The 12,412-nt window shown below is 43.7% G+C and overlaps 1 protein-coding gene across 4 annotated transcripts in view; it reads right to left on the minus strand.

The window, feature by feature from the left end:
- The window catches only part of nedd4l (NEDD4 like E3 ubiquitin protein ligase), a 108,455-nt gene that overhangs the window by 91,954 nt on the left and 4,089 nt on the right, over nt 1-12,412 (minus strand). For all 4 annotated transcript variants that reach the window (XM_036936858.1, XM_036936857.1, XM_036936856.1 and 1 more), the window contains exon 2: nt 6,192-6,265. In XM_036936858.1, the coding sequence (XP_036792753.1) occupies nt 6,192-6,265 (74 nt within the window). The remainder of the gene's footprint in view (nt 1-6,191; nt 6,266-12,412) is intronic.

Here is a 12,412-nt window from a genome sequence, read left to right on the forward strand (position 1 = left end):
TGCTAAACAACCAAAAATTAAATTACTCTCCTAGTGAGGGAAGTTAACTAGTTATTGCTTTTCCATGGGCTTTGACTTATTCTAATCGAGCCTATTGTTGGAGTTGATGTTCATTATCATGTAAATAGGTCAACTCCAGGTTTAGGCTGCGAAAAGTAAAGATGGTGCCGAAGAACATGGCTGACATTTTACATTCTCCCAACTAATTGTGCAATTTTGTTATTTTTTTTGCGTAACCTATTTTTTAACTTAGTGTACATAATGTTGCTGCTACCATCTCTTATGACCGAAAATAACTTCTGGACATCAGAAAAGTGATAACTTACCGCGGACTAGAATACACTTTTTCCTTTAACGAGAAGGATATCCTGCTTTCATTGGAACAGGCCCAGATCCAATAAAATGGATGACCTACCATTAAGATTATCCTACCAACGGGACATTAAAAACTGTAACATCTTATATTTCACCGAGACGTGGCTGAACGAAGAAACTGACAATATAGAGCTGGCGGGATTTCCATGCACCGGCAGAACAGACGGTACCTCTGGTAAAACGAGGGGTGTGTGTCTATTTGTCAATAATAGCTGGTGCGCAATATTATAATATTAAAGAAGTCTCGAGGTACCTTACGAAAAGCTGAGGTCAAGTACCTTATGAAAAGCTGTTGATCAGACTACCTATATTATTCGTAGCTGTCTATTTACCACCACAGAATGAAGCTGACACTAAGACCGCTCTCAACCAACTCTAAGGCCATAAGAAAATAAGAAAATGCTCACCCAGAAGCGGCGCTCCTAGTGGCCGGGGACTTAAATGCAGGCAAACAAATCAGTTTTACCAACTTTTTACCTACATGTCACATGTGCAAACAAGGGGGAAAAAAAATCCTAGACCACCTTTACTCCACACACAGAGATGCATACAAAGCTCTCCATTTGGCAAATCTGACCACAATTCTATCCTCCTGATTCCTGCTTACAAGCAAAAACTAAAGCAGGAAGTACCAGTGACACGCTCAATACAGAAGTGGGTAGATGACGCGGATGCTACACTTTAGGACTGTTTTGCTAGCACAGACTGGAATATGTTCCTGGATTCATCCAATGGCATTGAGAAATACACCACCTCAGTCATCAGCTTCATCAATAAGTGCATTGATGACGTCGTCCCCACAGTGACTGTACGTACATATCCCAACCAGAAGCCATGGATTACAGGCAACATCCGCATCGAGCTAAGGGCTAGAGCTGCCGCTTTCAAAGAGTGGGAGACTAATCCGGACACACATAATAAATCCCGCTATGCCCTCAGACGAACCAACAAACTTAAACCTGTATTGACGCTTTGAATCCTACTACACCGGCTCTGATGCTCGTCGAATGTGGCAGGGCTCGAAAACTATTAGGGACTACAAAGGGACACCCAGACGCGAGCTGCCCAGTGACGCGATCCTACCAGACAAGCTAAATGCCTTTTATGCTCGCTTCGAGGCAAGCAACACTGAAGCATGCGTGAGAGAACCAGCTGTTCTGGATGACTGTGTGATAACGCTCTCGGTAGCTGATGTGAACAAAACCTTTAAAACAGGTCAACATTCACAAAGCCGCTGGACCAGACGGATTACCAGGACGAGTACTCAAAGCATGCGCAGACCAACTGGCAAGTGTCTTCACTGACATTTTCAACCTCTCCCTGACTGAGTCTGAAATACCTACATGTTTCAAGCAGCCCACCATAGTCCCTGTGCCCAAGGAAGCGAAGGTAACCTGCCTAAATAATTACAGCCCGTGGAACTCATGTCTGTAGCCATGAAGTGCTTTGAAAGGCTGGTCATGGCTCACATCAACAGCATCCTCCCAGACACCCTAGACCCACTCAAATTCACATACCCACTCAAATTCACATCCTCAAAAAGGTTCTATAGCTACACCATGGAGAGCATCGTGACCGGTTGCATCACCGCCTGGTATGACAACTGCTCGGCATGGCGCTACAGAGGATAGTGCGAATGGCCCAGTACATCACTGGGGCCAAGCTTACTGCCATCCAGGACCTATAGAATAGGTGGTGTCAGAGGAAAGCCCATAAAAGAGACTCCAGTCATAGACTTTTCTCTGCTACCGCACGGCAAGCGGTACCGGAGCGCCAAGTCTAGGACCAAAAGGCTCCTCAACAGCTTCTACCCCCAAGCCATTAGAATGCAGAACAATTCATAAAAAAATCGGCACAGGACAATTTACATTGACACCCCCCCTCTTGTACACTGCTGCTACTCACTGTTTGTTACCTATGCATAGTCACTTCGCCCCCACCTACATGTACAGATTACCTCAACTAGCCTGTACCCCTGCACACTGACTCGGTACCGGTGCCCCCTGTATATAGCCTCATTATTTGTTTTTCTTATTTTGTTACTTTTTATTATAGCCTACTTGGTAAATATTTTTCTTCTTCTTGAACTGCACTGCTGGTTAAGGGCTTGTAAGTAAGCATTTCACGGTTAAGTCTGCACTGCTGGTTAAGGGCTTGTAAGTAAGCATTTCACGGTGAAGTCTGCACTGCTGGTTAAGGGCTTGTAAGTAAGCATTTCACGGTGAAGTCTACACTGTTGGTTAAGGGCTTGTAAGTAAGCATTTCACGGTGAAGTCTGCACTGCTGGTTAAGGGCTTGTAAGTAAGCATTTCACGGTGAAGTCTACACTGTTGGTTAAGGGCTTGTAAGTAAGCATTTCACGGTGAAGTCTACACTGTTGGTTAAGGGCTTGTAAGTAAGCATTTCACGGTGAAGTCTGCACTGCTGGTTAAGGGCTTGTAAGTAAGCATTTCACGGTGAAGTCTACACTGTTGGTTAAGGGCTTGTAAGTAAGCATTTCACGGTGAAGTCTACACTGTTGGTTAAGGGCTTGTAAGTAAGCATTTCACGGTGAAGTCTACACTGTTGGTTAAGGGCTTGTAAGTAAGCATTTCACAGTGAAGTATACACTTATGGTATTCTGTGCATGTGGCAAATACAGTTTGATTTGATTTGACTAGATAACCATTCTGGTAATACTAATGTTTAATCTCTGGTCTAGTGAGGACTTCGTTCCTTTCCAGCTGTTTCACGGGGGGAAATAATTCAGAGAGGAAGGGATAAAGATATTGGAGAAATAGAATAGGTTAGGCCAAAAGGATCCAAAGGACTAACCTAGGCTGTATGCATCTGACCGAGGGTAGTGGGTACGGCCCAGTACATCACTGGGGCCAAGCTTCCTGATATCCAGGACCTATATACTAGGCGGTGTCAGAGGAAGTCCAAAACATGGTCAAAGACTCCAGTCACTCAAGTCATAGACTGTTCTCTCTGCTACCGCATGGCAAGCGGTACCGGAGCGCCAAGTCTAGGTCCAAAAGACTGCTTGACAGCTTCTACCCCCCAAGCAATAAGACTGCTGAACAACTAATCAAATGGCCACCTGGACTATTTACATTGACCCCCCCCTTCGTTTTCACACTGCTGCTACTCACTGTTTATTATCTATGCATAGTCATTTTACAAATTACCTCGACTAACCTATACCCCCACACATTGACTCGGTACTGGTACCCCCTGTATATAGCCTCCACATTGACTCGGTACTGGTACCCCCTGTATATAATCTCGTTATTGTTATGTCATTTTCTTGTGTTACTTTTTGATTTATTTAGTAAATATTTTCTTTACTATTTATTGAACTGCATTGTTGGTTAAGGGCTTGTAAGCATTTCACAGTAAGGTTGTATTCGGAGCATGTGACAAATAAAATGCGATTTGATTTTCATTTGATGTAGGCCTGTAGCAGAGCCTGGGGAGAGGGGCTGTATGTAGGCCTGTAGCAGAGCCTGGGGAGAGGGGCTGTATGTAGGTCTGTAGCAGAGCCTGGGGAGAGGGGCTGTATCTAGGTCTGTACCAGAGCCTGGGGAGAGGGGCTGTATGTAGGTCTGTAGCAGAGCCTGGGGAGAGGGGCTGTATGTAGGTCTGTAGCAGATCCTGGGGAGAGGGGCTGTATGTAGGTCTGTACCAGAGCCTGGGGAGAGGGGCTGTATGTAGGTCTGTAGCAGAGCCTGGGGAGAGGGGCTGTATGTAGGTCTGTACCAGAGCCTGGGGAGAGGGGCTGTATGTAGGTCTGTAGCAGAGCCTGGGGAGAGGGGCTGTATGTAGGTCTGTACCAGAGCCTGGGGAGAGGGGCTGTATGTAGGCCTGTAGCAGAGCCTGGGGAGAGGGGCTGTATGTAGGTCTGTACCAGAGCCTGGGGAGAGGGGCTGTATCTAGGTCTGTACCAGAGCCTGGGGAGAGGGGCTGTATCTAGGTCTGTACCAGAGCCTGGGGAGAGGGGCTGTATGTAGGTCTGTAGCAGAGCCTGGGGAGAGGGGCTGTATGTAGGTCTGTAGCAGATCCTGGGGAGAGGGGCTGTATGTAGGCCTGTAGCAGAGCCTGGGGAGAGGGGCTGTATGTAGGTCTGTACCAGAGCCTGGGGAGAGGGGCTGTATGTAGGTCTGTACCAGAGCCTGGGGAGAGGGGCTGTATCTAGGTCTGTACCAGAGCCTGGGGAGAGGGGCTGTATGTAGGTCTGTAGCAGAGCCTGGGGAGAGGGGCTGTATGTAGGTCTGTAGCAGAGCCTGGGGAGAGGGGCTGTATGTAAGTCTGTAGCAGAGCCTGGGCAGAGGGGCTGTATGTAGGTCTGTAGCAGAGCCTGGGGAGAGGGGCTGTATGTAGGTCTGTACCAGAGCCTGGGGAGAGGGGCTGTATGTAGGTCTGTAGCAGAGCCTGGGGAGAGGGGCTGTATGTAAGTCTGTAGCAGAGCCTGGGGAGAGGGGCTGTATGTAGGTCTGTAGCAGAGCCTGGGGAGAGGGGCTGTATGTAGGTCTGTAGCAGAGCCTGGGGAGAGGGGCTGTATGTAGGTCTGTAGCAGAGCCTGGGGAGAGGGGCTGTATGTAGGTCTGTAGCAGAGCCTGGGGAGAGGGGCTGTATGTAGGTCTGTAGCAGAGCCTGGGGAGAGGGGCTGTATGTAAGTCTGTAGCAGAGCCTGGGCAGAGGGGCTGTATGTAGGTCTGTAGCAGAGCCTGGGGAGAGGGGCTGTATGTAGGTCTGTAGCAGAGCCTGGGGAGAGGGGCTGTATGTAGGTCTGTAGTAGAGCCTGGGGAGAGGGGCTGTATGTAAGTCTGTAGCAGAGCCTGGGCAGAGGGGCTGTATGTAGGTCTGTAGCAGAGCCTGGGGAGAGGGGCTGTATGTAGGTCTGTAGCAGAGCCTGGGGAGAGGGGCTGTATGTAAGTCTGTAGCAGAGCCTGGGCAGAGGGGCTGTATGTAGGTCTGTAGCAGAGCCTGGGGAGAGGGGCTGTATGTAGGTCTGTAGCAGAACCCCATTCCCTACACAAGTGCACTACTGTGCACTACTATTGTGGTGCACGAATAGGGAGCCATTTGGGACACAACTCACTAGAAGGCCTTGCTGCACTCCACGGAACACAAACAATAGAGTAGAGTAGAAAATGTTTAACTAAAAAAAGGGAGGGTGCGCTTTAGAAAAGCTAATGAGTGATTGTGTTGTTGTCTTTTGCATTGGTCAGGAGGGCATTGGAATTCATTAGAAACAACACACAGATCTTACACAATGGAGCATGAAGCAACAGATACGCAGGTTAGTTATCTATCCATGTGTCTTCACAGGATGGTGTTCTATATTACCACGATTACACAGTGAGAACTGCGTTTAAGCAACTCCTTTGATCCTTGCCTGCATTTAGCACAAAGAAAAGAGGCCCTCTGTTTAAATTAACCTTTTAAATCTTGTCAGCATAAAAGCACATTTAAATTGTTAATCTTTTATTTAAAACATTTTCAAAAAGGGGGAGGGGGACAAAGCTCACGCACAATTCCTCAAAAGAAACCCTTGGTAGAAATCCATGGGTAAAATGGATATGACAATACCTCATTTTCTCTTAACTTATGGATCTGGGTCATGTGACTTGGAAGTAAAGTCAGTTTAGTAATCATTGAGAACATTTGGCTCAAGGTTTACTAATCTAGGTTTGGTTCAAAGTTTACTAATCTAGGTTTGGCTCAAGGTTTACTAGTCTAGGTTGGCGCAATGTCTTTGGAATGTTCTAGAGAATTCAAAAGGGCAGCAGTGGTAGCCAAACACACAGAAACACAGCCTAGCTCATGCTCACCTGGCTCCGATAATGTCTTTCTTTGCCAGATCAATGCCTGCCACAACCTTGACACGGAGAACTCTGGTTTCATTCTGCAAAAGAAGCATTTAAAACAAAACATGTTATAATAAAAACATATTTTATCACACAACAGTCTAAATGATTTGAATGGATAACATTGTTGGCGGCCTCAGTCTGCCTTGGCCAATAGGCCTACTTCGAAAAGACAAAGTAGTGTTAGATAACTGTAGCTGTGGCTGTATTTTTCATCCTATAGCTAGTTATCCATTTGCTTTTTTCTTTATGGTGAGTAAACATGTCGTCAGCGCTTTTATTTCCCTGACTGATCAAAACTAATTTTTCATCCATGCTGTCTCGTCTCGTCTCGTCTCTCTTGCAGCAGACATATAGAGAGCAATATGTTTGGAACATCGAATCACAATACATATTCACCTAGTGTACAAAACATTAAGAACACCTTCCTAAGATTGAGTTGAACTGCCTCAATTTGTCAGGGCATGGACTATACAGGGTGTTGAAAGCGTTCCACATGGATGCTGGCCCATGTTGACTCCAATGCTTCCGACAGTTGTGTCAAGTTGGCTGGATATCCTTTGGGTGATGGACCATTCTAGATACACACGGGAAACCGTTGAGCGAGAAAAACCCGGCAGCATTGCAGTTCTTGACACGCTCAAACTGGTGTGCCTGGCACCTTCTACCATACCCTGTTCAAAGGCACTTAAATCTGTTGTCCTGCCCATTCACTCTGAATGGCACACATACACAATCCATGTCTCAATTGTCTCAAGGCTTAAAAATCATTCTTTAACCGGTCTCCTCCCCTTCATCTACACTGATTGAAGTGGATTTAACAAGTGGAGGGATCATAGCTTTCACCTGACCTATGTTATGTAAAGAGCAGGTATCCTTAATGATTTTGTACACAGTGTAAAATCTTGAGAATCGCAATACATATCGTATCAGCACCTAAGTATTGTGATAATATCGTATGGTGAGGTCCCTGGCCATTCTCAGCCCTACTTGCTCTTCACTCTCACTGAAGACTGACTGGGATTATCAGGAATGTATATAGCCCATTAGCCTACCCATTGACCAGTATCAGTCAAAAGTTTGGACACCTACTCATTTAAAGGGTTTTTCTTTCTTGTTTTAATTGTAAAATAAGTGAAGTCATCAAAACTATGAAACAACACATTTGGAATCATGTAATAACCAAAAGTTTTCAAATCAAAATATATTTGAGATGAGATTCTTCAAAGTAGCCATCCTTTGCCTTGATGACAGTTTCGCATCCTCTTGGCATTCTCTCAACCAGCTTCACCTGGAATGCTTTTCCAACAGTCTTGAAGGAGTTCTCTACTCCGAACATGCTCTTCCCCTATTCGACTGACAGGCTAGTATTTTTTCCCACTGTGTTTAAGCAGAGTGAGTTCTCCAATCAGCCGAGCCAACAGTGCCAGTCACGAACAAAGGCATACGAGCTGCCAACCAGGTCAACAGTACCTGTAGTAAGGCGTGGTACAGTAAACTACTTTGAGCAACCTTTCCCACGTACCTTCTTTCATGTGTGTCGTCTATCTCTAAGTTGCCTTACCGGTGAAGAACACATGACACAGTCCCTGTCCAATCTAGGCCTCTCTCCTCCTCATAATAGGGGTAGGTAGTGTTACAACCAGCTTTCAAACTAGACAGGGTAGGGTGTCTTGGTGAAATTCTTGCCTATGAGTCTTAATTCAAAGTTTATTGGTGGAGTAAACAGTTTTGCAAATGTTATCGCAGGTGCAGCAAAATGCTTATGTTTCTAGCTACAACAGAGCAGCAAAATCTAGCATTACAATAACAATACACACCTCATCCAAAAGTTTATACAAAAATTAAGACATATCAGAATGAGCAGTATCTAACAGAGAAATATCTGAGTGCAGAAAAAAAATTATACACTGAGTATACAAAATATTAAGAACACCTGCTCTTTCCATGAAAGACTGACCAAGTGAATCCAGATGAAAGCTTTGATCCCTTATTGATGTCACCAGTTAAATCCACTTCAACCAGTGTGGATGAAGGGGAGGAGACGGGTTAAAATAAGGATTTTTAAGCCTTGAGACATGGATTGTGTATTTATGCCATTCGGAGGGTAAATGGGCAAGCCACAAATATTTAAGTGCCTTTGAACAGGGTATGGTAGTAGGTGCCAGGCGCAGGGGTTTGTGTTAAGAACTGCAACGCTGCTGGGTTTTTCATGCACAGCAGTTTCATGTGTATCAAGAATGGTCCACCACCCAAAGGACATCCAGCAAAGTTGACACAACTGTGTGAAGCACTGGAGTCAACATGGGCCAGCATCTCTGTGGAATACTTGACACCTTGTAGAGTCCATGATCCAACCAATTGAGGCTGTTCTGAAGGCAAAAGATTAAACAAAATTGTAATCACGAAACTGGGGAGAAAAAGGGGGTACATTTTTGTTTTATATTTATATCAAATCAAACTTTGTCACATGCGCCAAATACAACAAGTGTAAACTTTCCCATGAAATGTTTACTTACAAGCCATTAACCAAAAGTGCAGTTCAAGAAGGAAATATTTACCAAGTAGACTAAAATAAGAATAATAAAAAGTAACACAATAAGAATAACAGAACAGAACAGCACAAACTGGCCCTAACCAGAATATAAAGAGTGGGAGGCCCCGGTGCAAGAGGACAAGTACATTAGAGTGTCTAGTTTGAAAAATATACGCCTCACAAGTCCTCAACTGGCAGCTTCATTAAATAGTACCCGCAAAACACGTCAACAGGCGACTCCGGGATGCTGGCCTTCTACGGCAGAGTTGCAAAGAAAAAGTCATCTCAGACTGGCGAATAACAAAAAAAAAAAAGATTAAGGTGGGCAAAATAACACAAACACTGGACAGAGGAACTCTTTATTGCTTCTTTAATCAGGACAATAGTTTTCAGCTATGCTAACAATTGCAAAAGGGTTTTCTAATGATCAATTAGCCTTTTAAAATGATAAACTTGGATTAGCTAACACAAAGTGCCATTGGAACACAGGAGTGATGGTTGCTGATAATGGGCCTCTGTACACCCATGTAGATATTTAAAAAAATATATTTATTAAAAAAGCCATTTCCAGCTACAATAAACATTAACAATGTCTACACTGTATTTCCGATCAATTGTGTTATTTTCTTTCAAAAACAAGAACATTTAAGTGACCCCAAACATTTTAACTGTAGTGTGTGTATGTGTATGTGTGTGTATATATATATACATACATACATACATACATACATACATACACACACACACACACACACACACACATAGTTATTTTTTTAAAGTGTACACGCAGTGGCGCAGCGGTCTAAGGCACTGCATCGTCACTACAGATCCTGGTTTGAGCCCAGGCTGTGTCACAGCCGGCCGCGAACGGGACGCCCATTAGACGGCCGTGTTAGGGGAGGGTTTGGCCGGCCTGCTTGTCCTCTTTCTCATCACGCTCTAGCGACTTGTGTGGCGGACCGGGCGCAATGCACTCTGACACAATCGCCAAGTGTACAGTGTTTCCACCGACACATTGGTGCAGCTTGCTTCCGGGTTAAGCGAGCATTGTGTCAAGAAGTTCACTGGTGAAAGACTGGCCACGGCTTCTTTAAAGCATTACTTAAATAACTGTGGTTGGCTTCCAGAGGGAATTTAGGAATTTTCCAAGTACAGAAGCTATGCCAACTCCCGGGACTCTGACAGGATGCTCTCTAAGAATACCTTTGAGGGAAGGTGTGTGAAATCTGCAGGCTACTTCAGTTGTAAGACAGACTCCCTCTACAATCCCAGAACAGAGAAAACTTGTTTATGATGAGAAAGTGGTAGTAGGGTAGCCTAACTTCACCCCATATTTGATACTGATTAATGACATTCAATTGAATACGTCAATTAGGTAATAGCTAGGTTTCCATTCAATTGGCGACAGATTTTAATATGAATATTCAAACTTCTGCATAAAAACAATACGCCCATATTACCACCTGAGTTGTTTCAATCAAATGGACTCTTTGCAGATAAAAGGCTGTGCGTGGTGACTTAGCGCACATAAAGACACCTTTTGCAGCTCAATTCCCAAGCACAGAATTTAAAAAAGGTTTTCGGTACATGGGAGTTGAAGTGGTTTACATTTTCAACACTACTGATGATTCGTTCACAAAAATAATGTTGCGTTATATAGCGAGTGTGCACACTGGTATCGTCACGTGCGCTCTACACAACAGTGATATCTATGCTCTGTTGGCTAGAGAGCAGGTATAACCTATATGAGATTTTAATGAACCAAAAAATAAATAAATATATATATATAATTTTTTTTAGCTTGTCTGCCGTCAGCCAAGCATCGATTATCATGTCAACAGAATAAGACCCTCTGTATCTAATGGGAAAGAAAATCACCTTGCACTTTCACCAACCTGTGAAGTTCATCATAACTTATTTCATCTGTAGCCTAATAAACAGCATGCTTTCCCCACGAGTCGGAGTGAAGATCACACACACACACACACCACATAAATGGAGTGACTCCAAGTTTACTTCCATTTGGATGTTATATCAGTATTTGCGCACAAAGCATTTCCACCGCGTTCTCACATCATTCATTTTACCGACACAAAAATCACACCATGTGGAACAGACATTGTCTGTCTGCATTTATAACCTTTTACCATAACGTTCAGTTTCCATCACAGCTGTCGTGATTATTTATATATACCGTGTGTATGACTTTACTTGGATAAAAACTGTGGATGGAAATGTGATTAGTGATAATTGAAATAGTGTCACCATGAACACTCAGTGAATAACAATAAGGAGTAAAAATAACATGGCTATATACAGGAAGTAGAAAATAACATGGCTATATACAGGAAGTAGAAAATAACATGGCTATATACAGGAAGTAGAAAATAACATGGCTACATACAGGAAGTAGAAAATAACATGGCTACATACAGGAAGTAGAAAATAACATGGCTATATACAGGAAGTAGAAAATAACATGGCTACATACAGGAAGTAGAAAATAACATGGCTATATACAGGAAGTAGAAAATAACATGGCTACATACAGGAAGTAGAAAATAACATGGCTACATACAGGAAGTAGAAAATAACATGGCTACATACAGGAAGTAGAAAATAACATGGCTACATACAGGAAGTAGAAAATAACATGGCTACATACAGGAAGTAGAAAATAACATGGCTACATACAGGATGTAGAAAATAACATGGCTATATACAGGAAGTAGAAAATAACATGGCTATATACAGGAAGTAGAAAATAACATGGCTATATACAGGGAGTAGAAAATAACATGGCTATATACAGGGAGTACATGTACCAATTTGACGTGCTGAGGTACGAGGTAATAACATGGCTATATACCGGAAGTAGAAAATAACATGGCTATATACAGGAAGTAGAAAATAACATGGCTATATACAGGATGTAGAAAATAACATTGCTATATACAGGATGTAGAAAATAACATTGCTATATACAGGGAGTACATGTACCAATTTGACGTGCTGAGGTACGAGGTAATAACATGGCTATATACAGGGATTACATGTACCAAGTCGATGTGCTGGGGTACGAGGTAATAACATGGCTATATACAGGGAGTACACGTACCCCAGCACATCGATTTGGTACGAGGTAATAACATGGCTATATAAAAGGGAGTGCATGTACCAAGTCGGAGAGCTGGGGTACGAGGTAATTGAGGTAGATACACACACATACATACACAAAAGTACGTGGGCACCCTTCAAATTAGTGGATTTGGCTATTTCAGCCACAATCGTTGCTGACAGGTGTATAAAAATCAAGCACACAGCCATGCAATCTCCAAAGACAAACATTGTCAGTAGAATGGCCTTACTGAAGAGCTCAGTGACTTTCAACGTGGCACCATCCTAGGATGCCACCTTTCCAACAAGTCAGCTTGTTAAATTTCTGCCCTAGTCAACTGTAAATGCTGTTATTTAGAAGTGGAAACTTCTAGGAGCAACAACGGCTCAGCTGCGAAGTGGTAGGCAACACAAGCTCACAAAACGGGACCGCCAAGTGCTGAAGCACATAAAAATTGTCTGTCCTCAGTTGCAACACTCACTACCGAGTTCCAAATTGCCTCTGGAAGCAACGTTAGCACAAGATCTGTTC

Source organism: Oncorhynchus mykiss, chromosome 12, assembly GCF_013265735.2.
Source record: "Oncorhynchus mykiss isolate Arlee chromosome 12, USDA_OmykA_1.1, whole genome shotgun sequence".
Classification (NCBI taxonomy): Eukaryota; Metazoa; Chordata; class Actinopteri; order Salmoniformes; family Salmonidae; genus Oncorhynchus; species Oncorhynchus mykiss.